This window comes from Pimephales promelas, chromosome 9 (assembly GCF_988280905.1).
Source record: "Pimephales promelas chromosome 9, fPimPro1.hap1.1, whole genome shotgun sequence".
Classification (NCBI taxonomy): Eukaryota; Metazoa; Chordata; class Actinopteri; order Cypriniformes; family Leuciscidae; genus Pimephales; species Pimephales promelas.
The window spans coordinates 35,136,512-35,164,319 of record NC_142777.1 but is presented as its reverse complement, the minus strand read 5'-3'; the positions used below and the strand labels follow the sequence as shown (position 1 = coordinate 35,164,319).

The following is a 27,808-nucleotide window of genomic DNA, read 5'->3' as shown; positions in this document are numbered from 1 at the left end:
GTAGTGTGAACTGGGCACTACAACTGGCAGAGACATCAGAACAGTGTGTTTCTATAGCTGTTTAAAATGGTCCCACAACCCTCTGTTGAGTGGTCTATTTGTGAAGTGGTGCCACAAAAACGAACTGCTAAATATGTGGATTCCCTAAACTTTGACAATTGACCAATACAACAGCATTGATTGAAATTGTCTTAACAAGTATATCTGCTCTCTTTAATGTGGCTTAGGCTAAGGTGACTGGATGTGACATGCACGCTTTGGTGAACTTTCAGGTTGACAGCTTTGGGCGGACAGGAGGTTGAAGTGGCTCCAGACTCCCAGCGGGAGCAGAGCGCTTTGAAAAACCTTCACCTGGAAACAGCTGCTGTTTCCCACGACAACAACAACCTGTCCTTGAGAATCTCCGGTGGCCGAACGGATCGAGTTCTCCTCACAACGGCAACGGACCGAACCCGACACCCGGCGCTTTGTCCGCCGCAGTTCCGAGCTTTTAGCGCGCAAGGTCGAAGGGTAAATTAGCTTTAGTCAAATGCTAAACGGAGGGGAGTTTTCTTTCACTCCCTGGGAACAACAACTTGTACAAAGGTGCGCAAGGAGTCAAATGTTACCTCTCCACTTAGGTGGTTACGCCGCCAGCCAACTGTGGCGAAAAACAGCAGCAAATAAAGCTATTCAGCACAGTTGGAGCGAGGAGAAAGGGAGGATGTTTATGGAAACGTCAGCCGATTTAAATGGAGTGGAACAGGTGATGGACAGCGGCGGGATTCAGGTGGTGGGGGATGGACACCGGAACAGAGGAGAAAGAGAACAGACAGAAATAAAAATATCACCACACTCTTTAATAAGACTTGAATCAATTACTATACAACATAAATCTTGGACTTAATCATTTCACCAAGGTTTCACATATTGGAAGAGATTTATATTCACACACACACACAGGAGAACTTCTCACGCCTAACATTCGCACGCACATTTTCATAAGGGCTTTCCGCACACTCTTTCCTGACAGCCTTTCGTCACTCTCGGCAAACTTGCAGCTGTTTGCAGACCTGCTTTAGTGTGATTCTCGAACGAAGCCAAAGTGGTTTCAGTCGTTCCTGGATTTTTTTCTTAAATTTAGAATACATTTTGTTATGAAATTTGGGGTGGATCGTGATTTGTTCTCAAAATCATTCGCACGCTTAATTTTACTGACTGAGACCCATTGAGTGTAAAGCATGATTCCCTCTGAAATAAAGTCATTTTACTGTTAAATATTTATTAAGCAACACTTGATTGAATATAGAGTTCAGATGCAAAAGCCTCTAAGTGCCATTTGAAATTTTGTTCTAGAATGATCAGTATTTTCACTTAAATGACAATTAATAGGTAATCTTCATTGCCATTTAAGTGAAATTACTGAACTTAAATATACAAGCTTGATAAAAATGATCCTTTTAGAAGAAAATTTCAAATGGCACTTAGAGGCTTTTGCATCTGAACTCTTCATATATATATATATATATATATATAAACAAACAAGTCATGGGATTGATTATTAGGGGATGCATGAACTAATGCATAGCTTGCATGCAAAGTTTTTTTGGATAAAATCATCTGCCAAATGCATAAATGAAAATATTTAAGACAGAACTGCAACCATCAAACCAAGGGTAAACATTCCCCCTGTGACAAAGCAATGATTATTTTCTGGCCCACATCGGTCAAAAAAAACTCAAATAAAATTGAGAAAGATAACATGGGAATGAGGCTGACGAAATTAGTCCCATGAGGTTGGGGAATAATACAAGATTAGAAAATCCACAAAAAAATCCACCCATCAACGCTGTAAAAATGGATTTCTAGCAAGTTCAAAATGTATCTTGACAAACTTTGTTGTTTTGTTTTGTTGTCTTTCTTTGTTTTACTTGAACAAAGATTCAAATTAATTTCTACTAAGATTCCTTACATTCAAAATCGAATTGCAATTCTGCATGCTATTTGCTCAGTATCTCAGTTGAACTGGAATTTAAAAGGCACTGTCAATTCGGTTCTGAGGATGTGCAAATTTGTAAGAAGAGGTTGTTCGTGTGCATATAGTCATGTTTTGGGAAGCGGGTCTTGCTGTAGGGAATTGAAGAGGAAGATTTAAGGAATCGGGTTGTTGTGTGATTAAACTGGCAGAGCCCTGGAGAGGTTTCAGTCGGCCTCGATTGGCAGGGGGAGAGGTAGAATGGGTTATGACGGGAACAGCAGCGGTAGCAGGGCTTCCATCTGGAAAAGGTCCTCATTAGAGAGGGAGACGAGTATGAGAGCGCAGCTGTGGTCTACCTACACACACACACACACACACACACACGCAAGCTCCACTCAACTCTACTGCACACCAACTCAAACTCAATAAAATACTTTCCTAAAGATGTAGATTCCAAAAGAAACTGGCATATAGGACTTCATCACTTCTGAAACACACACACACACACACACAGGTAAATAGATTTCCCCTGGGGATAGAAATGGGGTTGTCAGAACACTAATGATGGTGAGATGGTGAAAGGTGAGCGGTCAGGTTTCTCTCCGCTATATTACACAAGTGATTAGGAAAACGTCCAGTCACACACAACAACAACTGTGTACCTGGTTAACTATATTTTCGGGACAAAATTGTGCTATTATTGACAAAACCTCTTTTTGGGGAAGGTCTCATTTGTAAAAATGGCAAAATAATTATATAGTAAATACAGTTTTTTTTTTTTGTTTGTTTGTTTTTAATTGAAAAAGTGCAGAAAGTTTTGTGTTTGGGTTAGTTAGCGGGTGTTGGTTAGTGTTAGGATATAGCATAACCAGCTGCATATAAAAACAATAGAAGTCTATGTAATGTCCCTATTTAGAAAGCTAAGTAAACACAAACACACACACGCGCACTCAAGCGTGCTGCATTCAGGACGAAAAGTTCTGGTTTTGTTGTGCGCCTCTTTGTAGGCAACATTTGAAGGCATCATATTCATGATTCCGACACAAAGGCAAACCAAAAGGCACCATGTTTATCCTAAAGGCATTTATTTGAAATAGAAATCTTCTGTAACATTATTAATGTCACTTGTGATCAGTTTAGTGCTATATATTGTATGCTTATTCAAAAATAATCCGCTCTGTAAAATGCAATAATACTCAGTTGTGTGTAAACTCTCCTGTGCATTTTATGGGAATAGATCAATCACTTTTGAGTTTCCATTTAAGTTAGGATGCTGTCTATAAGTCATTTACGTTATTGTCCCAAAGAATGGCTGCATGTTAAAGGGTTATTTCACCCAAACATGAAAATGATGTCACTAATAACTCATCCTCATGTTGTTCCAAGCCATCTTCGAAACACATTTTAGATATTTTAGATTTAGTCAGAGAGCTTTATGTCCCTCCAATGAAAATGTATGTACGGTCTGTAAAAAATAATCGTGATTTTAACGGTAAAAATCTGTAAAAATGCTACAGTGCAAAACTGTTAATTGGTTAACAGAAAGTTTCCGTAATATATACGGTAAATGACCGTGATAGATCTCATGGTACATTTAAGGTAGTTTTACTGTAAAATAGCGTTAAATTTACAGTTTTTGAAAGTAAAAAGGAACAACTCATTGTATAATTTACAGTGAAAAAACGTATTCCCACAATTCCCTGTGCATGTGACACTTTTATTTTTGTTGAAATAACTACAGTATGGTTCCTCATAGTTTACTTGTTTGTTTGTTTTTTCTAATCAGTTATGTACATTATGGATTTATGTTACATTAAATGTTGTTAAATCAATTTTTATTGCATTTTTTTCACGTGTGTTACCATGGTGGTGTTTAATTTTTTGTGTGAATGACACTGTGCAGCTTCTTTATATAAGTATAAATTTTCTTGTGGAAAATCTGCTTGTGATGAGCTTTGATTGATCATGTGACTCTCATCTCTGCTGTGATGATTGTTGGTTGTCAGTGCATTACAATGGTACAAAACAGAAATCAATACGTCAATAAATTGTTAAATTAAAATTATCAGATCATTATATCAGATAATGAAATACGGTTTATTACTGTAAATTTTAAGTTCAGACTGTAAAACCAATAAAGTTCTGGCAACCACAGTTTTTGCCGTTTTTGTTTTTTTTTTACGTAAAAATTACGTTTTTTCTTTTTTTTTTCTGTGTGTTTACAGTATACTGTCCCTGTACAGAAAGGAAATAAAGACATCATCAAAGTAGTCCATGTGACATCAGTGGGTTAGTTACAATGTTTGGAAGCATCAAAAATACATTTTGGACCAAAAAAAAAAAAAAAACTACGGCTTTATTCATCATTGTATTGTCTTCCGGATCTGTTGTGGATCCGCGTTAAGTGACGCTCCTGACGTAAGGCGCTGCTGACGTGTTATCAATGTGCCCAAGGCTTTGTTTACAGTCTGAAAAAAATTGTACAGTAAAAAATAATCCTCTAAAAAAACGGGTGGTTGCCAGCATCATAACTTAAAAATACGGTGTGTTACTGTTTTTGAAATTAACAGCTAAATACCTTATTGTTAGCTACAGTATAAAACTTTAATTTAACAGCTATATGCTCTAACACAAAAACAGTAACACACTGTATTTTTACGGTATGATGCTGGCAACCACAGCTGCCAGTAGTTTACCGTTTTGTTTAGGATTATTTTTTTACAGTGTAACCCAGAACCCACTGATGTCACATGGACTACTTTGATGATGTCTTTATTTCCTTTCTGGCCAAGGACAGTTACTGTATACCGTACATACATTTTCAATGGAGGGACAGAAAACTCTCGGACAAAATCTAAAATATCTTAAAGTCGGCATGAAACGGAAGGTTAGATTGTAATTTTTTCCATGTTGCGATGACGTATATCCGAGTGAAATGGCCTCTGAAATTAGAAAAAAAAAATGTAGGGCGGGGGTTGATTTCGTCATTCGGGAATTGATTGGATCGTTGGACGTTGCAAACAAAATGGAGGCAGATTCAAATACCAGTTTACATTCATAGCCACACCCTCATCAGATCTGGCCACACCCTTTCGCCATGGCACGTGACCGAAAGAGAAGAGAGGTCGTTTCGAGGGGGGAGGGGAGGGTAATGTATTTGATTAAAGATTATAAAGGGTACATGAATTTAAAAAAAAAATAAATAAATAATGTGGACAGATACATAATTTACAATAAACACTACAATATTGTCAAATTTGATTTCATGCCGACTTTCGAGGTCTTACGGGCTTGGAACAACATGAGGGTGAACTAACCCTTTAGCATTTCATAATTCGCTTCCTGACATTTTGGAATGATCAAATTTTAACAAGCAGACATTCCCTGAGACATTGCAGTCCATAATCCAGCTGTGTGCTGAGTTCTCCGAAGAAAGACTCATTGGATCGCCAGGCTCTGAGCTCAGGTGGCTCTGGAAGGAAGATGAAAGGACTGAGGGGGAAAGGTTAGCTGCCTTCCCTGTCTAATGCAAGGTAACAAAAGCACCATTGTGAGGGTGTCAGGTGCATTGTGGCAGCCCTGCGAGGCTTTAAGTGAAGCAAATTCAAACAATGCATTAAAGGACAGGAGAGCGAGAAGAAGGCAGGAGGGGGAAAAAACAGCAGGGGCCATTTTAAACAGACTCGACAACAGAGCATTAGATGGGGAAAATGCAAGGTTTTGAAGGATGTTAGATTACCTGGAGGAATGCCATCACTGGAATTAAACCACTTCCAGGATTTACATACATTTGAAATTTTCGATTGAACCTCTTGGTGTACGCTATGTGCAATTTCATGAACTGACAGCAATGCAAATGCACATATATATGAATGCATCTGCACATATAATTCAATTTTCCTGAATAAAATATGAGTGGTGCCTGCATGCGCCAAAGTGGGACGGAGTGACTGTCAGGCACGTCTGAAAGTGGGTTTTGATTGAGTAACTTGGAGATCTGTACTGATCAAGCAACAAACTTTTCCAGACGATTCAGTCCATGGGCCTTCGCGACATGGGCATAATTAAAGGATTAGTTCACAAAAAAAAAACTTTTGCTGATAATTTACTCACCCCATGTCATCCAAGATGTCCACGTCTTTCTTTCTTCAGTCGAAAAGAAATTAAGGTTTTTGATGAAAACATTCCAGCATTTTTCTCCATATAATAGACTTCAATGGGAACCAAACGGTTCAAGGTCCAAATGAGAGTTTCAGTGCAGCTTCAAAGGGCTTTAAACGACACCAGACAATGAATAAGGGTCTTATCTAGTGAAACAATCGCTCATTTCAAAAATCAATAAAAAGTTTAAGTTTTATAAGCTCAAATGCTCGCCTTGCTCTGTTCTGTGATGTGCGTTTGTGACTCTCCTGTTCGAACTCGTTCATCAAAATAAACGAATCTTTTTCCCGAGTCATTTCGTTCTTTCGTTCGTTGGATGAACCAAATGACTCGAAAAAAGATTTGTTCATTTTGTCACGAATGCACATCACAAGGTGAGCATTTGTGCTTATAAAATTTTTATATATATTTTTTTATTATATTTGTTTTTTATTTACTTTTGAAATGACCGATCGGTTCGCTAGACCTTTATTCATCATCTGGTGTCGTTTAAAGCCCTTTGAAGCTGCACTGAAACTCTCATTTGGACCTTTAACCGTTTGGTTCCCATTGAAGTCCATTATATGGAGAAAAATGCTGGAATGTTTTCATCAAAAACCTTAATTTCTTTTCGACTGAAGAAAGAAAGACGTGGACATCTTGGATGACATGCGGGTGAGTAAATTATCAGCAAAAGTTTGTTTTTGTTTTTTTAAAGTGAACTACTCTGTTAACAGCAAGAAATGTCAGTTAACGTTGATGTTTTATGCAATTAAGTTACGTTTCAGCTATAGCATTTGGGATTTGCATGATTTGGATTTATTATTAAGAAACTTTTTTTTTATACACAAACTATTTTTAAAACACCATGAACATGATCATATTAGGGAAATTGTTCTATTTGTTTGTTTTTCAAATGTTTGGGGATTTACAGTGTGGCATTGGTAAACAATTGAAACTCTCTCCACTTCTACTCAACATGCTGCACGTTTTGATGCATCATTCATATCTGTAACACAACCAGGATGACTTACACAACGAAGATCAAGAGGTTAAGGATTGCTCAAACGCCACGAGCTATAATAGTGATATTTGCCTTATCAAGAACTGCATAAAACCAGCTTACTTCACAGAGACACAACTGGGCCAATTAGGAGTTATTTTCAGGTGAAATGCTCAAACAGGTCTGAGCACAGCGGGAAGGATTATGCTTCATTTTCCCTCACCGCTCAGAGAACAACTTAAGTGACTTGTGCGTTGTGACATGTGAGGAGTTCTTTGTGCTGCCTTTGAGGTGTTAAAGAAATTCATCACACTCGCTTGTGTAATTGCATATATGTGCCAGACTACACACAGGCAAAGCCGAGTAAAAATGAGGATGAATGAACATGCTGCTGTTCTCTTCCCTCCACTGATCTCGGGTCTGTGAATCCAAACTCCCTGCCATATTGGAATATTAATAGCCTTCATTACATGAAATCTGATTTCATCGTGGTGCTGCTAAAGCTCGTAACATTTTAATTAACTTATTGAGCATATGGCCCGGCTCGTCGAGATGCAGCGTTGCAGGTATTACAGACTCTCTGCTGCTCCTTTAAGAGACAAATAAACCGATTCAAAGGGTGAATATCAACAGAGCCCCGTGTTCAAGATGTGAGGTCTTTTTTTATAGTACATCTGCAGCATAAACACGTCTCTGCAACAGCAGGCATGAGATCCGCGCTGGAGTCGTTAGGATTTGATGCACGAGTGGAGAACTAAATGCCCTGTCCATCTTTGAAAAAAAAAACAAAAAAACAAACTGTGCATTTAAAACAATCACACACATCATATCATCAGGTTTGAATTAGAAACAAACACAGCAGAATAAATCAACTCTTTCATGTGGGAACGGCAGCTCATTTTCACAGTTTTGTGAAATAATGCTGCCAATGTGTAGCTTCAGTTCAGCATGCAATAATGAAAGGGTGTGTGTGTGTGTGTGTGTGTTATCGACCCACTTGCTTTATTGGCTCCATTCAAAACTCACCCAGGCAGTTATGATCATTCAGGCAGGACCTTGGATATGAACCAAACAAATGCGTGCTATTATAAAGAGCTATCTGTGAGCTAATATGCTATTTTATGTGGCAAATTATTTTGGATACGAGCATAAGGAACATCAGGGTTCTCCCATTACATATCCTTTATTTATTTATATTATATTAAGAACAAACTCTATGGAAACATGTTCTGATGTAAATGTAAAAAAAAAAAAACCTTAATCTAAACACATTATTAAAGGTATGTAGATTGTAAATTATATCTTTTTTCTATAATTTAATTATTTACCATTTACATCTGTTCATTATTTTCTATATTTATCATACCAAATCTGTATTTTGTTCCATAAAACAAAAGGGAAATTTGAAGAATCTCCGTGAATTTCTTTTTACAGTCTCCAAAAGAGACATCCAAATATGATCAAATCCTCAATGCATACACTGTAAAAAATAATCATGATTTTAACGGTAAAAGGTGACCATTTGAGCTTATAAAACTTAAACTTTGGGGGTTTTTTTGTTTTTTTAATGAGCGATCGTTTTGCTTGATAAGACCCTTATTCATCGTCTGAAATCATTTAAAGCCCTTTGAACAGTTTGCAGTTTGCACTGAAACTGTCTTTTGGACCTTGAACCGTTTGGTTCCCATTGAAGTCCATTATATGGAGAAAAATCATGGAATGTTTTCATCAAAAACCTTAATTTCTTTTCGATTGAAGAAAGAATGACATGGATATCTTGTATGACATGGGGGTGAGTAAATTATCAGCAAACATTTTTTTAAAAAAAAAAGTGAACTACTCCTTTAATGCTGCAATATTGAATTATGGATTTGCAAACACGCAGCCCATTGTTTTCTTTTGTGTACCATGGGAGCCACCTTTTGTATGCTCTAAATTCTTACTTCTGGTGTGGTTTGGTTATTGTTTACTTTTGATGACAGCAAGACTCAACAGGAATGCACTGATCCACACAAAAGAGATGCTGAGAAGTGCCTCATGAAACAGTTCTCTGGTTTACAGGAACCAGACTGGAGATTGTCTGTGAGATGCATACACAATAACACACTATAACATGCAGTTTAATAAATGAACCATCCCTTGAACAATCACACTGCTGGAAACACTTGAGCCAAGGGCGGTCTGTTGTTAAAGCAAGATGGTTGTTGAACCAATGAACCAGTTTAGTTATTCACCAAGCATATGCTTTGTTTGCTAAATACATTTTTGAAAATATACCATCATGTAACCACTCTCATAAATGTCACAAGATAGCATTGGCCCGGAGACTGTAGCATCTTGAATGCACTGATTTCCACACACACTCATTCCTGCATGTCTGAAAGAAATTAATCTGGCAGACCCTGAACGGTTTGTCCTAAGCGTGAGAAGCCAAAGGACGAGCTCATGTAGAACGACTTTAGCTTCCTGATTAGATTAGCACATATGCCACACTGTTGGAAGGCAATTTGTGTAATCAACACGCTGGAGAACTGGACAGATAGTGGAGGAGACCAGTCCAAAAAAAGTGGTGAGTAAGTGGTGAAAAATGACTTTTTTCCCCTTCAAATTGAGCCCATAATCATCCTCATGTTGGTAATCGATAATGTAACCAGCAGGGATTAGACTTAATCTGTACCGTCACACAGATCAATACAAGAACAAGAAGCATGTCTTGAAAGCTCTGGGAGAAAGAGAGAGGAGAGGAAGAAAAAAATAGAGAGAGGAATATAAATACTACAGCCACTTAAAGTTTTTGAGGTTGACAATGCACGTCTACATCACCTGACCAGACATCTTATTAATGGACCTAACCATCAGTGAACTCTCACTATACCTTTAGTAGGAAGTCCATGGTACACTCTCAGAAAAAAAGGGTACAAAAGCTGTCACTGGGGCTGTACCTTTTCAAAAGGTAACATTTTGTCCATTTTAGGTGCTAACAAGGACATTTTAGGTGTTAATATGTACATTTTAGGTACTAATATGTACATTTTACATCCTAATATGTCCATTTTAGGTGCTAATATTTACGTTTTAGGTGCTAATATGTCCATTTTAAGTGTTAATGTGTACATTTCAAGAGCTAATATGTCAATTTTAGGTGCTAATATGATCATTTTTGGTGCTAATATGTACCACTAAGGTAGAAATATGCAGCCTTTGGGTACATAAGTGTACCTTTTGAAAAGGTACAGCCACAGTGACAGCTTTTGTACCTTTTTTTCTGAGAGTGTTCAGGAATTCAATGAGACCAGAAACTGTCTGGTTACTGATATTCTTCTAATTATCAAAAAATCACCTGAATACATTCGAAAACAGTGAAACCCAACTGTTGTAAAATGAGCCTAAAACAAAAAAAAAGTGGAGTATCTCTTTAAGGAAAATATAGGCATGCCGGAAGTATGGCAACAATACATCGATACCCATCTCAGGGAACTTGGGAAGACTTCTTGAAATCCACTTGAAATGAATGTCACCACCAGCGATCTGTCTCTCCTGACCACTTGTTATCGGATAACACATGTCGGATGGTAACGCCATGTGTAAACAGGGCCTACATTGCACTCTTTAGCATTACCTCAGCAAACGCTGTTCAATATACAAGCTAAATGTGATGATTAAACTCACGCAAAGATAGCGCCAATTGCAAGTGCACAAAACTAGTATTTATGAAGTGCTTTATATCCCATTTGTCAACTTCTGTTGGCTGGGTTGCAATTAGAACCAGGCCCGCATGTGGAAGTCAGGTTATGCATCAAGCTAATGCGAGCGTTACACTCCGAGTGATGGGCGCAACAATATATCTCATTAAAAGTAAATGTTTCCCTTGGTCAGCAACTGCTTGTGCACTCATCAGTTTGTCAGCTCAAACCACTAAATCAGTTTGCAGCAACAGACGCCACACCGGTGCCATAGATCATTCACGAGCTAATGTGATTCCCTGTTCGGCACGGGCAGGCTTTCTCCAGACAGGGGCTGAATTAGCGCCTTTTAATGGATGGATATTAATTCCTTTGAGTCACAACAAAATTAAGTAATAATGTGACCATTAATATTTCAGTCAGAGAAAAAGAAGCCCGCACCATGATCTTTAATCATTTGTAATATTGGATATATACTGTAGCCGGGGGGGGGGGGGGGGGGGTTAGGGGGGGGAAGGAGAGGGATGCTAGGAACATATTACCCAACTCTGCAACTTTAAACGATTCTGTCAACTCAAGGGTATAAGCATAAAGGAGGAAACTCTGATGGAGCAGAAACTTTCTCGATGAGAGTCTTCCCGCTCTGTCCTGCTATGTACTGCATCATTTGGTGCTATAGAGAGCAGCGCCCCATGGAGACTCCCGGTTGGATATACCGTTGCATAATTGATGATGCTGATAAATCAGACAGTCATATCGAGGGAGAAACTGAGCCAGTTCTAATTTCTCATCCTGTCTTGTGATGTAATGTTGCAGCATTATGAATGTAGCGTGGTAATGACACACTGGTTTATTTCTGATGCACGGATGAGCTCCTAAGAGTCACGTCGCAGAGGACATTTATGATTTTAATATATACTGCTGAAAATACAGCCCATTCTCACCCTCAAGGCGTCACCTAACTGATGCCTTGGGAAGCATTAGACCATGCTTCAATATCTGACGCTTTAGGCGCCCTTTAGCGTCAGTTAGATGACGCCCTAGGATCGCGTGTACCCTACCCCCACCCCACACCTAAACCTAACCTTTCCTTTAGCGTCAGTTAGATGACGCCGTAGGATGACGCTAAAGAGCGCCTAAAACGTCAAACAGTGTTGTAGTACTCGAGACTCGGACTCGTCTCGGACTCGGTCCCGAGACCATATTTTAATGCTCTTGGTCTTGTCATGGACTCGTGTGCATTTGGACTCGGAATTGACTCGTACGCGAACATTTTTTTTTTTAGGACTCGGACTTATTCCCGAGTCCACTCGAGTTTAATTCAAAATCTTTTTCATGATTATTAATGTATGTTAATAAAATATTTCTTTAAATTGATTGACACACCCAGTGATGGGTGATTTTCTAGTGCGCAACTGCGCATGACAAATTGTAATAAAATTACTTTTAACACCACCTACTATGTGGCCTTTTTACCCTAAACTGATCATATTTTTTAAACTCTAAGTAAATTCAGTAAAAATAATGGATTTCTCTAAGTAAATAAAAGTAAATTAGGTAATCAACCCTCACTGGTCTCGGTCTCGACTCGGACTCGACCGTCTCTGGTCTCGGTCTCGACTCGGACTCGACTGTCTCTGGTCTCGGACTCGACTCGGACTCGACTCTCTATGGACTCGGTCTTGACTCGGACTCGACTCTCTCTGGTCTCTGTTTCGACTCGGACTCGAGTGAGGTGGTCTCAACTACAACACTGACGTCAAATATTGAAGCATGGTTAAAGGTGACGCCTTGGGGTGAGAATGCGTTGAAAAATAATAAATCTAATTTGTAAAATAACCTTCTGATACACTTGCAGTATAGACTCCAAAATTAGAACTTTTTCAAAAGAAATATTGATTGTGAGGAAAACTTAGCGGTGCTTATTAAAGGCATACTATGCATTTTCATTTTTAGTCAAACAGCGACCCCAAGAGTACTTGTACTTAACGTTACTGTCATAAATACTACTCACGTAGAGCCATCTCTTTCTTTTCCTCAACTCTTCCGACCGCATTTTCTTCATTTTCTTCGTTGACTCTGCCATGATTCACGTATGAAATGTGTGCTAGTGTCTTCCATAGATACTGCTTCATATGTTGTCTTACCGTAAATACAACCCGATCTCACGGCAATTCGCACGAATTTTATGAGGTGGCTAATTCGTTACAATTCGTACAACCTCACTCGTACGAATTAGTAAGATTTTTTGCTAAATCGTACGTATTTTACGAATTTGCCAATTCATATGAATTCGGACGAATGACCTAGCCCTAAACCTACCCATCACGTGGGTTTAGACAAATCGTATGAATTTGTACTAGTGAGGTTGTATGAATTAGTTCGAATTAGCCACTTTTTAATCACTCACACAAATTCGTACAATTTGGTCGTGAGATAGTGTTGGTAAAGCAAGTCGTGATTCTTACAGGATTTGGCGGGGTGCCACCTCTCAAACCTGCATTGCTGGTTTTGCCAGCGGTGTCCCTTCTTTAATATCGGGATGATTTGCCCAACTACGAGTTCGTTTACGCACATTTAGCACGAATTTTACGAGGTGGCTAATTCGTAACAATTCGTACAACCTCACTCGTACGAATTAGTATGATTTTTGCTAAATCGTAGGTATTTTACGAGTTGGCCAATTCGTATGAATTCGGACAAATGACCTAGCCCTGACCCCACCCCTAAACCTACCCATCACGTGGGTTTAGACAAATCGTATAAATTCGTACGAGTGAGGTCGTATGAATTAGTACGAATTAGCCACTTTTTAATCACTCGTACAAATTCGTACAATTTGGTCGTGAGATAGTGTTGGTAAAGCAAGTCGTGATTCTTACAGGATTTGGCGGGGCGCCACTCTCAAACCTGCATTGCTGGTTTTGCCAGCGGTGTCCCCTGCTTTAACATCGGGATGATTCGCCCAACTACGAGTTTGTTTACGCACATTTCGCACGAATTTTAAGAGGTGGCTAATTCGTAACAATTCGTACAACCTCACTCGTACGAATTAGTATGATTTTTGCTAAATCATACGTATTTTACGAGTTGGCCAATTCGTATGAATTTGGACGAATTACCTACCCCTGACCCCACCCCTAAACCTACACATCACGTGGGTTTAGACAAATCGTATGAATTCGTACGAGTGAGGTCGTATGAATTAGTACGAATTAGCCACTTTTTAATCATTCGTACAATTTGGTCATGAGATAGTGTTGGTGAAGCAAGTCGTGATTCTTACAGGATTTGGCGGGGCGCCACCTCTCAAACCTGCATTGCTGGTTTTGCCAGCGGTGTCCCTGCTTTAATATCGGGATGATTCGCCCAACTACGAGTTCGTTTACCAATGACTTCGAAGCTGTTATATTAAGGTACATACAGTATCTTTCATAGTGTGCCTTTAAGGCCAAGTGTGTTGCATAAGTCCTGAAAAGTAAAGCCAAAGTATTTTGATCGCCCCCTGGTGGATGGCTGCAGTATAGGGCTTAAACCCCGCCCTCTCCATGTAATCGAATGGAATGTGAGCCAAACTAAAAAATCCAATAAAAATTTTTTTTCCAAAGATGGTTTCTGTAATTTTAGGTATTTCTTACCACGCTGATGTATTTTCATGTGTTGGTTTTAGATAGTTAGCCTGTTTGACGCTATAAAATTGGGGTGTAACGACATGATTGACAGCTGTGCTTGTGATTGAGTCTGTGGGAGCGGGAGTGTGTGCAGGATGTTGATGCCACGGCTCCACCTCAGGATCACTACGGTGCAGATTCGGGCTCCGAACCATGTAATTTGCATTTCATGCTAATTTGCTTAGTTGTGCATTCTCGTGGGAGAATCGTGATTTCCTTTTATAAACAAATAAATCGTGATTCTCAATGTATCCAGAATCGTGCAGCTCTACATAACACCCAAAGAAACCACCTAGCAATGCCCTAGCAACCACCTAGCCATGACATATGAGGAGCATTGTTTGGACAAGCAGCACTCATATGTTCTTCAAAAAATTCAACATATAGTTGACATTAGATTTGAATTTTTATCTCAAACTCATCAGCGTGGTTAAAAGTAACAGTTGTAACTGAGTTATGGTCTGGCAAAGTGTCAGACAAATCATTTCCAGAGCGGCGTCACCAACGGACCAATCAGAGCGATGAAGAAGATGGCGTATGCAGAGCAGAGAAACATCTCCGAGTGTTGTTTTTGCTCGGTTTTTAACAAAAAGGAAACGTTCAAATCGCTTAAAACAGACGCGATAGCTAATTCGAACGAATGATGTTCGACAGCAGCATACATTTTTGAAATGTAGGCCACAAAATCTGCTTCAAAATCCCAGCTCTATCGCCATCGTGTAAAGCCCGCCCCAACGATATCGACGGATTGGAAAAGGGCTTGAATGAGCTCTTTGCCAGGCTAACTTTCAGAGCAAATCTAAATTTGCCCGAAGTTGTCTGGGTTTTCCCTGGCTACACCAACACTATCTCACGACCAATTCGTACAAATTTGACGCATGATTAAAAAGTGTCTAATTCGTACGACCTCACTCGTACTATTTCGTACGATTTGTCTAAACCCACGTGTTGGTTAGGTTTAGGGGCGGGGCGGGGTAAGGTCATTCGTACGAATTCATACGAATTGGCCAATTCGTAAAATATGTACGATTTAGCAAAATCGTATTAATTCGTACGAGTGAGGTCGTATGAATTGTTACGAATTAGCCACTTTTTAATCATTCGTCGAATTCGTACGACTTGGTCGTGAGATCGGGTTGGCTACAAACTCATAGGGCTAAATACTTTCAACTTTCGTTATACAAATAATAATAATAACCAAAACAAATGACAGATTATATAACTGTTCATTAAACATTCAGAGTGCTTGTTTTAACTGTCTTGAGATCTCTTCACATCCACCTAAACCCCTAAAGGGTCTTTTGAAACAAACGTCTGCACCTGTTGCCCTCCACATGCGACGTAGTCCTAAACCTCGACCAGTACCAAAGGGGTCAAAAGTCCAGACAATGCAGTGCTCAATAAGAAAGAAAAGCCACTAAGCCGAGTGCAAATTTACACAAAGCACATCTTCTTCACCACTTTCCGCTCGGATAAGCAGCAAGGTATTCGGCATTCTATTGAATTCCCTCTTTAAATAGACTTAATCCTCCGCTCTGGCAGAGGTTCACAGAGCTCTCCTCCACTTTTAATTAGACGTACAGTGGCTGGCGATGGTAGGCGTGCTGGAGGAGCCCAGTGTCCACATTCCTGAAGGAATATAATTAATCAGAATAGAGGAAGGCCTTTTGTACTCCAGCATGGTTGAGTGTGGCCTCTGCCCACGCTGTGGCAGGAAACACTGCTATCGATAGAAATCTTACTCTTATGCTCCTCCCTGCAGGGAATACTAATGGCCTTTGTCATTACATAGATTCTTACTTCATTACCTAGAGTGTTCTTCTAATGTTTCTTCTCTAAAAACTTGGAGTCATCAAACATAAATAGCACAGCAACCTGAAATGTAGTTAAGTGCAGGTAATGAGTCACCACTGAAAAATGAGCGTTGCCAGATAACAGGTTAAGAATGACAATTATGCTTTTGAATAATAAATGGGTCATTCCTGTTATGCCGTACTTTTTTATTGAATTTTAAATAATGCTTGCATATTTTAAAGGGGCTATACTGGATGTAAGAGTTTGCATGCACACTGTAAAAAAAAAATGATCACGATTTTAACGGTAAAAAACGTTAAGTGGTTAACAGAAATTTCCTTACTATATACGGTAAATAACTGTGATAGATCTGATGGTACTGTATATGAATGAAATTTTACCACAAAAAGAAAAGGTTAAAGTTTTTGGAAGTGAAAAAGTCGTTGTATAATTTACAGTGAAAAACCGTAAATTGACATTCCCACAATTCCCTGTGTCACACTTCTCATTTGATGTATTTTTGTTGAAATAACTGTTTCTTCATAGATTTCTTAGTTATGTACATTATGTTTTATGATAATGTTGTTAAATTAATTTTTATTGCATTTTCAAAATGTCACGTGTGTTACCATGATGGTGTTTAGTGTTTAGTTATCTCTTGTGGAAAATCTGCTTCTGACGAGATTTGAATGATCACGTGACTCATCTCTACCGTGATTGTTGATTGTCAGTGTATTACAATGGTCCAAAACAGATATTAATACTTCAATAGGATGGTAAATTAACATTATATCAGATAATAAAATATGGTTCATTACTCTAAAGTCTGTAAAACCAATAACGTTGCTACTGTATTTTTGACGGTAAAGTTCTGGCAACCACAGCTGCCGGGTTTTTTTTTTTTTTACCGTAAGAATTACGGTTTATTTTTTACAGTGAAACTTATTTAAAATGCACCCCTCTGTTTACTTGTGATATAAGAAAAATGAACAAATATGATTTCCATCAAACACACACCATTTTACACACCATTGTAAAGACAAGACATTGTGGGTTCTTTAACAAATTGCTTATTATTCTTGGAGAAAAGTGTCTGCTAAACCTGCATAAATAAATGTAAAATGAATATGTACCCCAATGAGGACATGAAAACTGCATTGAAGGATGACCTCAGTGATTATTGTAATTCACAGCTGTGTCCAACTATTTCTGGCAGGTCCACAGCAGTGTAAGTGTTTACTGTATTGTTCTTAGATCTTGTTATACAAGCTGCTGCTCTCCAGCATAAGCCTACTCGATGACGTCATGCCCATTAGACGCTCCTCTGAGCTCACACAGACCCCCGGTGGTCGGACTGAGGTACTGCGTGTTTCAGGTGTCCTGCCCTAAAATAAGTTTAGACCTAATTGCACGAACACGTGAGTTGTGAACATAATTCCCTGTCTGTGGTAGGCAAGCCCTGAATCAATCATTTAATATAACCACACTTAATTTATTACAGTGATGTTCTGTGGCAGACACACTAGGCTATTATTTATGTGTGGGGTGCAAAATCAGCTGCTGTGCACCTGTGTCCCCAAATCATGGGGTCTTGAACAAAACACAAAAATGCAAATTAGCCTTTTGTTTACCCAAAGATGAGTTAATTTGGCGAGACGCTCATTACATGTCTTTCTGGGCAGCGTGGGCTGAGCCGGATCCAGGACAGCTCTGAGCCAAGAGCCTGTCGAATAATGACCCTCACCTTTTCACACAGAGTCAAGGCCACAGCAGGAGGAGCATAAAAGATTTTCAGGCTCCGAGCAAATTTACTGTCATCTGAGCCGGAGCCTTTCAGTTTACACAAGATACACGATCCCGAGTCTCATTTATAGTGGCATTGGATGTACTGAAGTTATATATATATATATATAAAATAACTAGGTACTAGGTACTCACCCTGAACCTTTTCCTAAACCTACACTCTAAAAAATGCTGGGTTGTTTTAACCCAATTTTGGGTCAAATATGGACAAACCCGAAATGTTGGGTTAAAAATGTAATGTAAAAATTTAACCCAACGGCTGGGTTAGTCCATATTTGACCCAAAGTTGGGTTAAAACAACCCAGCATGTTTTAGAGTGTAACCTTGGCCCATAGTTATCTTATATTACCCAGTACTTTCTAAGGTATAGTCATTGTAAGTAAGTTCAGGTAAGTTCACAGTAAGTTCACCGTAAGTAACTTAGTAATAATTACTGCACAAATGCATTGCTCCATTTTTTTCTTTTGTCAAATCAACTTAAATAATTTATGTAGTTCAGATAACATAATATTTTGAGTTTCTGATCATTAAATCAATCTCCTTCATTGCTTTTAACTCAGTGTTTCCATTTCAATGAACTTAATTTTAAGGCATCCAGGTTACTTCATTTTTTTAAGTTACACCAACAATATATATATATATTTTTTTTTACAGTGAACACTCTAAACAAAATATGGACAAACCCAAATGTTGAGTTAAAAATGTAATTTAAAAATTTTAACCCAACTTCAACTTTCACTTTCAACTGTATATATTTTTAATTACACTTTTTAACCCAACATTTGGGTTTGCCCATATTTTACCCAAATTTGTGTTTAAACAACCCAGATTTTTTTTTTTTTAGAGAAGTCAATATAAAATTTAAAATATCATTCAAACTGAATAAGTGTCTGAAATATCAAAGACAAAAACATGCTAATCAACAGTAAAATCGACTCCACGATGTCTCTGGCCCGCAGGTGCACACATGGCATGTTCTCAAAGAACAAAGAGCCCATGTGCGCCCAATACCCTCTGTTTCTAATGACACACGTGTAATCTGATCGTGTCACGTAATCCTGAACACATACAAACTGCAGCTCCTTTCGCTGCACTGTAAAGCCTTGGCAGTGCACCCAAAGCCCAGCATCTCACACCAAAGAAAGAAGTTACTGTCACTGAGGCGAGAGAGGAAATCCCATGGAATAATGCATCATCTCTGTGAATAGACTGGTCATTTTCACTTCATATTTTGCCAGAGGAGCATTCAACATTTGAACGAGAGCTGGGTCTGTTAAACGAGACATCATGCAACTATGTGCAGCATTAATGTTTTTGTTTTTTTTTTGTCCAGACTTCAACAACATAAAAAGACCAAATTAAAAATTAAAATTATTTCCAAATTAAAACTCATTTTGGGTGGTGTGCCTGAAGACTGTTAAAAGACTCTTTAAAAAAAAAGGGTATAATCCTTCAAAATTTAGAGATTAGTTAATTTTAGAATAGTATTAATAATTTAAAAGATTGTGTTTGCCAAATCTAAGTCAGGATGGCATAATCAGTAAACAGGAAGCCATTTTGTAGTCATGTGACCATAAAATAGAGAGCAAGGACCCCTTTAGACCCCCACCACTGGGTCAAAAAGGATTTTGTTGCAATGTACGTAGTAGGCCTACTTTTTTTAAACACATTTAATAACTCATTAAATCAAAACGTTGTTGGAAAAAATGTGTGAAACCAACATTAATACAAAGGCATACACACAAAAATATGTGTTTTGACCTTTTAAAAAAAATTTTTTTTCATCTTGGACATGATTAAGTGCCTTTAATTAAGAAAGAAAGAAAAAAAATAATGTCATCCGAATAGTGTAATCTCTCTCTAACAAGCACTTCTTAGGCTATTTTGCCATCACAAAGCAGTGCCTGGTGTCATTCCACTGCAGTGAACAGTCACTGGTCATGCAGGAAGAAAACACGCTGTGGATCTGCTGCTCAGAAACTTGGTTTGAAAAAGAGCCCCGCCCTCCTCCTGCCTCTCCTGGAGCCTTATAACCAGATCCCTGTTCTTCAGACGCACATACCCAAGAAACGCACTGGACTTGAGCACACTTACGATCCCGGAGAGCAGACAGAAAGAAACGGAGACGGAATATATATATACACGCGTATCGCATTTGTTTTACTCTGAGAGAAGCATTTTGCCTGAGCGAAGAACCATGGATTTTTTGAACCACAACTACTTGAGCGCGCGCACGTCCTACGATTACACCTTCAATTTTTGGAATGACTATCTCGGCCTCTCCACGCTGGTCACCAAGAACAACAAGCACAGCGTTCCCCAGAGTCCCAACTCCATCACGGAGTCCCTGAAAGCCACCCTGGGCTTGGACGACAGCCCTCCGTGCCCGTGCGTAATCGCGGCCGGCGGCGAAGGCGACAGCGGTGGACACCTGGACTCCTGCTGCTGCCCCCCGCCCACCTCCATCCTGGACCTGAAAGAGCGCTTCTCCATCCTGAGCCCCTTCCAGAACCAGGGCACGGGGGGGCTGCTGTCCTCCTCCCAGGAGCGGGAGATGGGCATCGGAGGAGGCTTCGCGGGATTTGATCTGTTCGGCGTGGAAAGGAAGATGAGGAAACCGGCCGCGCGCAACAAGCAGGAGCCAAAGATCTGCGTCTTCTGTCGGAATAACGGCGCGCCGGAGGAGGTGTACGGCTCGCACGTCCTGAAAACCCCGGATGGGAGGGTGGTGTGCCCGATCCTGCGGGCGTACACATGCCCCCTATGCAGTGCCAACGGGGACAACGCGCATACAATAAAATACTGCCCTCTCTCCAAAGACCAGCCTGCCCAGAGAGTGCTGAAGGGAGGCAGAGCTGTGGGTGGTAAGCGAGTGAAAATCTTCTAAAAAGACCCCCTATAGACTTACACGTATTGCACTGAACATTTTCTTTCAGATGACTGTTCTGATTGACTGGCTTTCCGAGTCTTAACTACTAGGCAAACAAATAAGATGATATCAATGTTTTTGTTAAACGAAGAAAAAAAAAATCTCTTATATTTTTATAGATACTTTATTTCCATAGTTTTATTGCATACTTTATTCATAAAAAAGCTATTTTTTTTTTCCTTTTCACGCATAGGTTTTAGATGTTTATTCACGACTCATAGTCACATTTTGTGTGAAATAAGATGTTATTTTTGTTTAAAATGGAGAAACGTGAATGTTGGCACCAGAGGAGTTGCTCTTCTGTTCAACTCAAGTATTTTCTTTACTGTAAGCTAAGCTTGCACCTCGTTTTTGTCTTTAAACCAAAGTTTAGTTTGCCATTAAGCGATTTTAAAGAATGTTCCACATGTCTTCGTTTATGATCTTGAGTCCCATTCCGCTCTCTCCTGAAAGTCCACTCCACAATTTCCTGAGATTTGCGAGCACGGGCGCGCAGAGCAACACAATAGAGGCTCTGTTGCGCGTTCATGTTGTCAGCATAACTTCATAATCGGCCAAATTATTTCCAACCCCACCGACAGAGTCGGGCATTTTACATTGCAGAGTCCATGTAACCAGATTGATAACAACAAGTGAATTTCCTGCAGCTTAAAGAAGCAGTGTTGCTAAACATGAACGTTGTAATGTAAAGTGTGACCGCAGGCTATATTCTTCTGTATGAGGTGCCCTTTCAATGTTTACACCCCGAGGGAGGGGAACACACACTGGAGGGAAAGTAAAAATCCTATGGGTGCCTCTCTTCAGCTCGATACCAAGTCCACCTTTCTCCAAAACATCCTGGCAGAGCGAAAGAGAAAGGGAGAGGTTTATGAAAAACAAAACCAACAACGAATCAGTTCTCCACGGTGGAATAAAGCACGTATGAATGTTCTTAATAAAAAGCTTTTTTGTAAAAACAATGTATTTGCCCCTTTTTGCATTATGTACAAGAATATACCCCCCCAAAAAAACAAGAACGAAAAAGGATGCAAACATGAATGTACAATTTGACACTTGCAGGACTGCACATTTCTGACAGTTGTGTTTACCAAAGGAATTCAATTTTAATGAAGTGAGGATTTGCTGTACTGTAAATAATTACAGAAAAATGGAAAATAATTTAGTGATGTCTATTCAGTATTTTACCTTTAAAAAGTGACTTCAGAGGGAACTACCTCACCGAGATTTTGTACTTACATGTAAAATGTCAACAGCAGTTTATTAATATAGTGTACCATTTATAACAAGGGTTTATAATAATATTTTTGATCTTTGTATAACACAATTGTATTTTTTTTTCAGTGCATTCTACGGACGAAAGTGAAATCCCAATAAGCTCTAAGCATTGTTTGCTAGGTGACGGCTGTACATAATATTAATAATCATGATGATGACGTCATGCATTTTAAGTTGTTGTTCAATGTGACATTCTTGGTTTGTGAGACTGAGAATCAAATGTTGAAGACATCAACCAATTTGCCACTTTTGTAATTAAATTAAAAGAGTAAAAAAAAAGAAACACTGTTGGATTTTCTTATTTATATTTTGTCACAATTTCCCTGTATGCTGCTGTGCAGAAATTAAAGAGATGAACTCACTAGATAAATAAACAGCTTATGAAACGGTTTAACTGGTGCTTTCGTGTTGTCTTCCCTACGGGTTGTGTATAGCAGACACCATTGTCACAATACGGGTCTTTGTGAATCCCACCTCATTCCCATCAAGACCTCTCTTCACCAATACACTGGCCTTCCGACAGAAACAAAGAAAAGGAGAACAAATGAGAAGTTTCTCTGATCGTTTTAAACAACTAATGTAACAACACTGTAAAAATGAATATGACTTTAAATCTAATCAATAAAATTGAGGCAACAGAATACAATCAATATTATTAATTAAATTTAACAAATTAGAATTGAGTAATAATTAACCAAATGCATTTCTTAAAAGTTAACCATTTAAAGGGGAAATGAGAATCAAGTTTACATGATTTACAAGATGGATTTCCAATACAATCAACAATTATATAAGAAACATATTTTCTTTTTTTCTTCTAAATGTTTACATTTGTCATGTTTCTTATATAATTGTTGATTATATTGGAAATCCATCTTGTAAATCATGTAAACTTGATTCATTGCTTCATTTCCCCTTTATAATGAGTAGAATTGACACATTTTTTAAACAAAAATATCGGAAAAACAAACTGACGTCAAAGATGAATTTTGCCAACATTGAAGACACCTGATAATAACAAGCAGGTCAAATGATTGTGAAATAATGATTATGTTAAAACATAACCAACACCATCAGATCATCATTTCTATGTGTTTATAACAGCCAAACAGCATCTAAAGTTAATGAAATAAGGGTCAAGAGCCCAACTAAAACACACACTGATCACCACAATGGTGACTTACAATTTCCGGTTTACGGTTAAATTACGGTTTGTGATTCTTGTTAACATTAGGTGTCTTCAATGATGGCAAATAAAATAGTTCTTAATTTATCTTTGACGTCAGTCTGTTATTCAGATATTTTTGTTTCAAAAAATGTTATCAATTTTAAATGGTTAACTTTCAAGAAAATGTATTTATTACATTTTAAATTCAGTCGTATTCATTTTTACGGTGAAGCATCTACATTAAAACATCTACTGTACTGCTAAAGGCTGGAATAAACTACGCGGTAGATTTTGAAACGCTAGGTTTCATACAGTTGTCGACACGGCAATGGTTGCAGGAAAAAACTTACTGAGGATCACAGACTTACAGAAGATCTTACAAACACAACTAACTCACACAGAAAATTGTTTGTGTGCATTACATATGAAAACTATGTGTTCTGAGTTCTAATCAAAATATTAAACATGTTAGATATCTTCAGCTCATATGGAGTCATAGTTTGAATAAAAGATCTGGGCAAAAGCCATGTATTAAATCATCTTTCGTCTTCCACCAAAACAGACCAAAAATGTTAATTTCTCATGTTGCACTACACAGATTTCTGTCCTATCAGATGCTCTCTTGAATAACAACGACTCTCCCACCATCACCTGCCAAAGACAACTCGTGATTTTTTTTACAAACGTTTTCAATATTCCTTATCCTTACTGCAGTTTCAAAAGAAAATACATCCACACATGACAGAAAAGTAATTTCGGTGCATGGTTTGCTGAAGGTGATGTCATCACGCAACCTCTGGTCCTCTCAGAGAGGGGCGTCCGGGAGAGAACAGAGGGCGTCTCTCTCCTGTCAACAGGCCTGTCCAAATCTTTCCCTCCATCCCTCTCCCCTTTTCCCTTTCTCATCTCATTCAGAGACACACACAGCTGAGACACTTCATTAAAAATGGATAAATACAAAGTGCAATAGGGATTTTTTAATACGGCAGACAGTTGCAGAGAAGCCCGGTGGGTATCACACACACACACACACGTCTGGATAACAGATTTTATTCCCCTGTTACTGCAGCCCATTTTCAATGCAGCAGGAGGATTTTCATAATTAAGTTAGTTCCACCATTTATACCGAGAGTCTCGTATGATTTTAGCCAGAACAATGGAGAAGGAAAGATGGCTTTTATTATAACAGAGCCTTGAACTCGCTCCCCTCGGATTTCTCTTCTAGACAGTTATGGATTAATGGAAGGTTTTGCACTCATGTAATGTTTCTAATCTGCTTTGTGTGTGTTTTTCAAGACTTGAGACCACATACTGATATGGCATTTGAAAGTCTCTGTTAAAGTTTTCTAATAGCTGCACGTTTCATTCTTTTGATATTTCATCTTCGAATTCAGTCATCAAAACAAGGCTTTACTCTCCTGGCTTCTCGAAACATGCAGTGCCACCAAATATTATGTTAGCACCTTTACTGTAACTTATGCTTTATACTCTTTATAACTGTAACTTATGCTTTATGCGAAAATGCCTTGTTGATGGTAGAGGTCAGAGGAGAATGGGCCGACTGATTCAAGCTGATAGAAGAGCAACTTTGACTGAAATAACCACTCGTTACAACCGAGGTATTCAGCAAAGCATTTGTGAAGCCACAACACACACAACCTTGAGGCGGATGGGCTACAACAGCAGAAGACCCCACCAGGTACCACTCATCTACACTACAAATAGGAAAAAGAGGCGACAATTTGCAAGAACTCACCAAAATTGGACAGTCAAAGATTTCTGTTGAGACATTCAGATGGTAGAGTCCGAATTTGGCGTAAACAGAATGAGAACATGGATCCATCATGCCTTGTTACCACTGTGCAGGCTGGTGGTGGTGGTGTAATGGTGTGGGGATGTTTTCTTGGCACACTTTAGGCCCCTTAGTGCCAAATGGACATCGTCCCTACCTGAGCATTGTTTCTGACCATGTCCATCCCTTTATGGCCACCATGTCCCCATCCTCTGATGGCTACTTCCAGCAGGATAACGCACCATATCACAAAGCTCGAATCATTTCAAATTGGTTTCTTTAACATGACAATGAGTTCACTGTACTAAAATGGCCCCCACAGTCACCATATTTCAACCCAATAGAGCATCTTTGGGATGTGGTGGAACGGGAGCTTCCCAGGAACGGGTTAAACACAGTATTAGTATGATGTCCCTAATAATCATAAACAACATTAAAAGCTTGATTTTCACCAAGGGTGACTTTAAAAAGTATGTATATCAATGCATTTAAGAACAAACTATTAATGTGTCATTTATAAACAAGCTTAATATGGCATAAGCAAACTATTTTTTATAGTACAAATAGTACAAGCAAAGTATTTAGTCACAATGAAATGGAATTTGAGGATTTGGCTCTGTCCATTCATGTGAATGTGAGCTTGCAGGCATCTAAAAGAAAAGTGTTCAAGCTAACTAAATGGATTGGAGAAATCCTGCATACCTCATGAGTAGGGTTGGGTATCGAGAATCGAGTATCGATTGGAACCGGGACTAACTTTTCGTTTTTTCCCGGAATCGTTCAAAAGTTCAAATTTCGATTCCTAGTTTCGATATCCACAGTCCGCCGAGCGGAAGAAGAAACCGCTGAACAACACCAACGAAGAAGCGTCTACCAGAAGTGTTGGCATAACCGCGCGAGTCGAACATGAGTAGCTTACGTCAGCGGTCCAAAGTGTGGCTTCACTTTTCTAAAAATAACGAAATCTCGGCAAAATGCAAAATTTGTGACAAAAGGAATATGTGAAAGGCCGTTGGTTAGCAAGGTTAGCTAAACTTTTTTGACCCTGCCTCTTAAAAGAATCGGAATCGAGAATCGTTAGGAACCGGAATCGAAACAAGGAATCGGAATCGGAATCAGAATCGTTCAAATTCAAACGATACCCAACCCTACTCATGAGAGAGAAGTCTGTCATTTCTCTGGACGTTATTTTGATTAAAAATATTACGAGGTAAGAAAAACATATATAAAAAATGTGACCTGCATGGATGAGTCATTCACACTAAGATGCATTTAGAAAATAGATTTCATACCAACTTGCAAAAAAAGAAAGGGAACTGATTTGTTTCATACTGTACACACACACACACACACACAAAATCGCATTGACACCAGTTGGTTCACTGCACTGTAAAAAATATTTTCAAGATTTGTTATCACAACATATTTTCTTTTGTCAAATCAACTTCATAATAATTTATTTAGTTGAGATAACTTATTATTTTGAGTTTCTGATGGTTAAATTAATCTCCTACATTGTATTAACTCACTTTTTCCAGTTCAATCAACTTAAAATTTTAAGGCAACCAGGTTACTTACTTTTTTAAGTTAAACCAACAATATTTTTTTACAGTGTAGTAGTCACAACATTTTTTCTTTTGTCAAATCAACTTAAATAATTTATTTAGTTCAGATAACATATAATTTTGACTTTCTGATGGTTAAATTAATCTCCTTCATTGTATTAACTCACTTTTTCCTGTTCAATGAACTTAGAATTTTAAGGCAACCAGGTTACTTACTTTTTTAAGTTAAACCATACATATTTTGTTTACAGTGTGTAATAGCAAAAAAGTTACATTTGTTCTGAGAATGCTCTACAATTATGTTGCTTTTGGAGCCATTATAACTCAGATTCTGCATTTCTGAATGCAAAGTAGCCTAACAGATGGGACGACATCTATCAAAGCAGAGCGAACCCTCAACCCATAGCAGAGTAAAAAGGAAGAGAGGTGACTCAATTCACAAGGAACAACTTTGAAAAAGTGAGGTGTATTTCACACAAATCTCGCCTTGATGGGACCTCCTAACCTGGTGAAAGTGCAAACGGTTGTACATGGAAATCAGGGGTGTGACCTCCGTGCTAACCGGGTCTGTCTGCATGGTATCCGGCTTGAGCGTTTCGGGATCTCTCAGACTTGGCTGTGTGCCAGCCAGATGCACTCTGCCCCTGTACTGCACTTCTGTCTCCCGTCAAACGGAAACTTCCAGGGCTTTTTAACAGAATGGAAACATATGTCGGGATCACATGATCGTGCATGCTTCTGCAAGTATGTGGCCGAATGTTTCGGATCAGGTTCGAGATCCCGCTCCAAGAATTTGTTGGGTATGTGGGCTTGGTTTTAAAGCTCGGTTCGAGCCGGTTTCAACAGGGCACAGGGGTTAACTAGACTTCCTCTGCATTCGTCTGAGATGAAAGCACAAGGCTGTCATGACCTATTCCAGCAGCCACTGAGCTGACGTGTTTTGCTATACGGTAAAACACAATAACAGGAATTCTTCTTCGGGAGGAAAGGCCTCTGCGGTCTTTAAGTCAGAATGCTTTTACTTCGAA

General features: G+C 38.8%; 1 protein-coding gene across 1 annotated transcript; it reads left to right on the top strand.

Moving 5' to 3' along the window:
* The first annotated feature begins 20,062 nt into the window (after nt 1-20,062).
* On the top strand, nt 20,063-22,644 carry nanos1 (nanos homolog 1). Its single transcript, XM_039673060.2, has one exon. It carries the CDS (start codon nt 20,249-20,251, stop codon nt 20,936-20,938), a length of 690 nt encoding a protein of 229 aa, XP_039528994.1. The 5' UTR covers nt 20,063-20,248; the 3' UTR covers nt 20,939-22,644.
* The last annotated feature ends 5,164 nt before the right edge of the window (nt 22,645-27,808 follow it).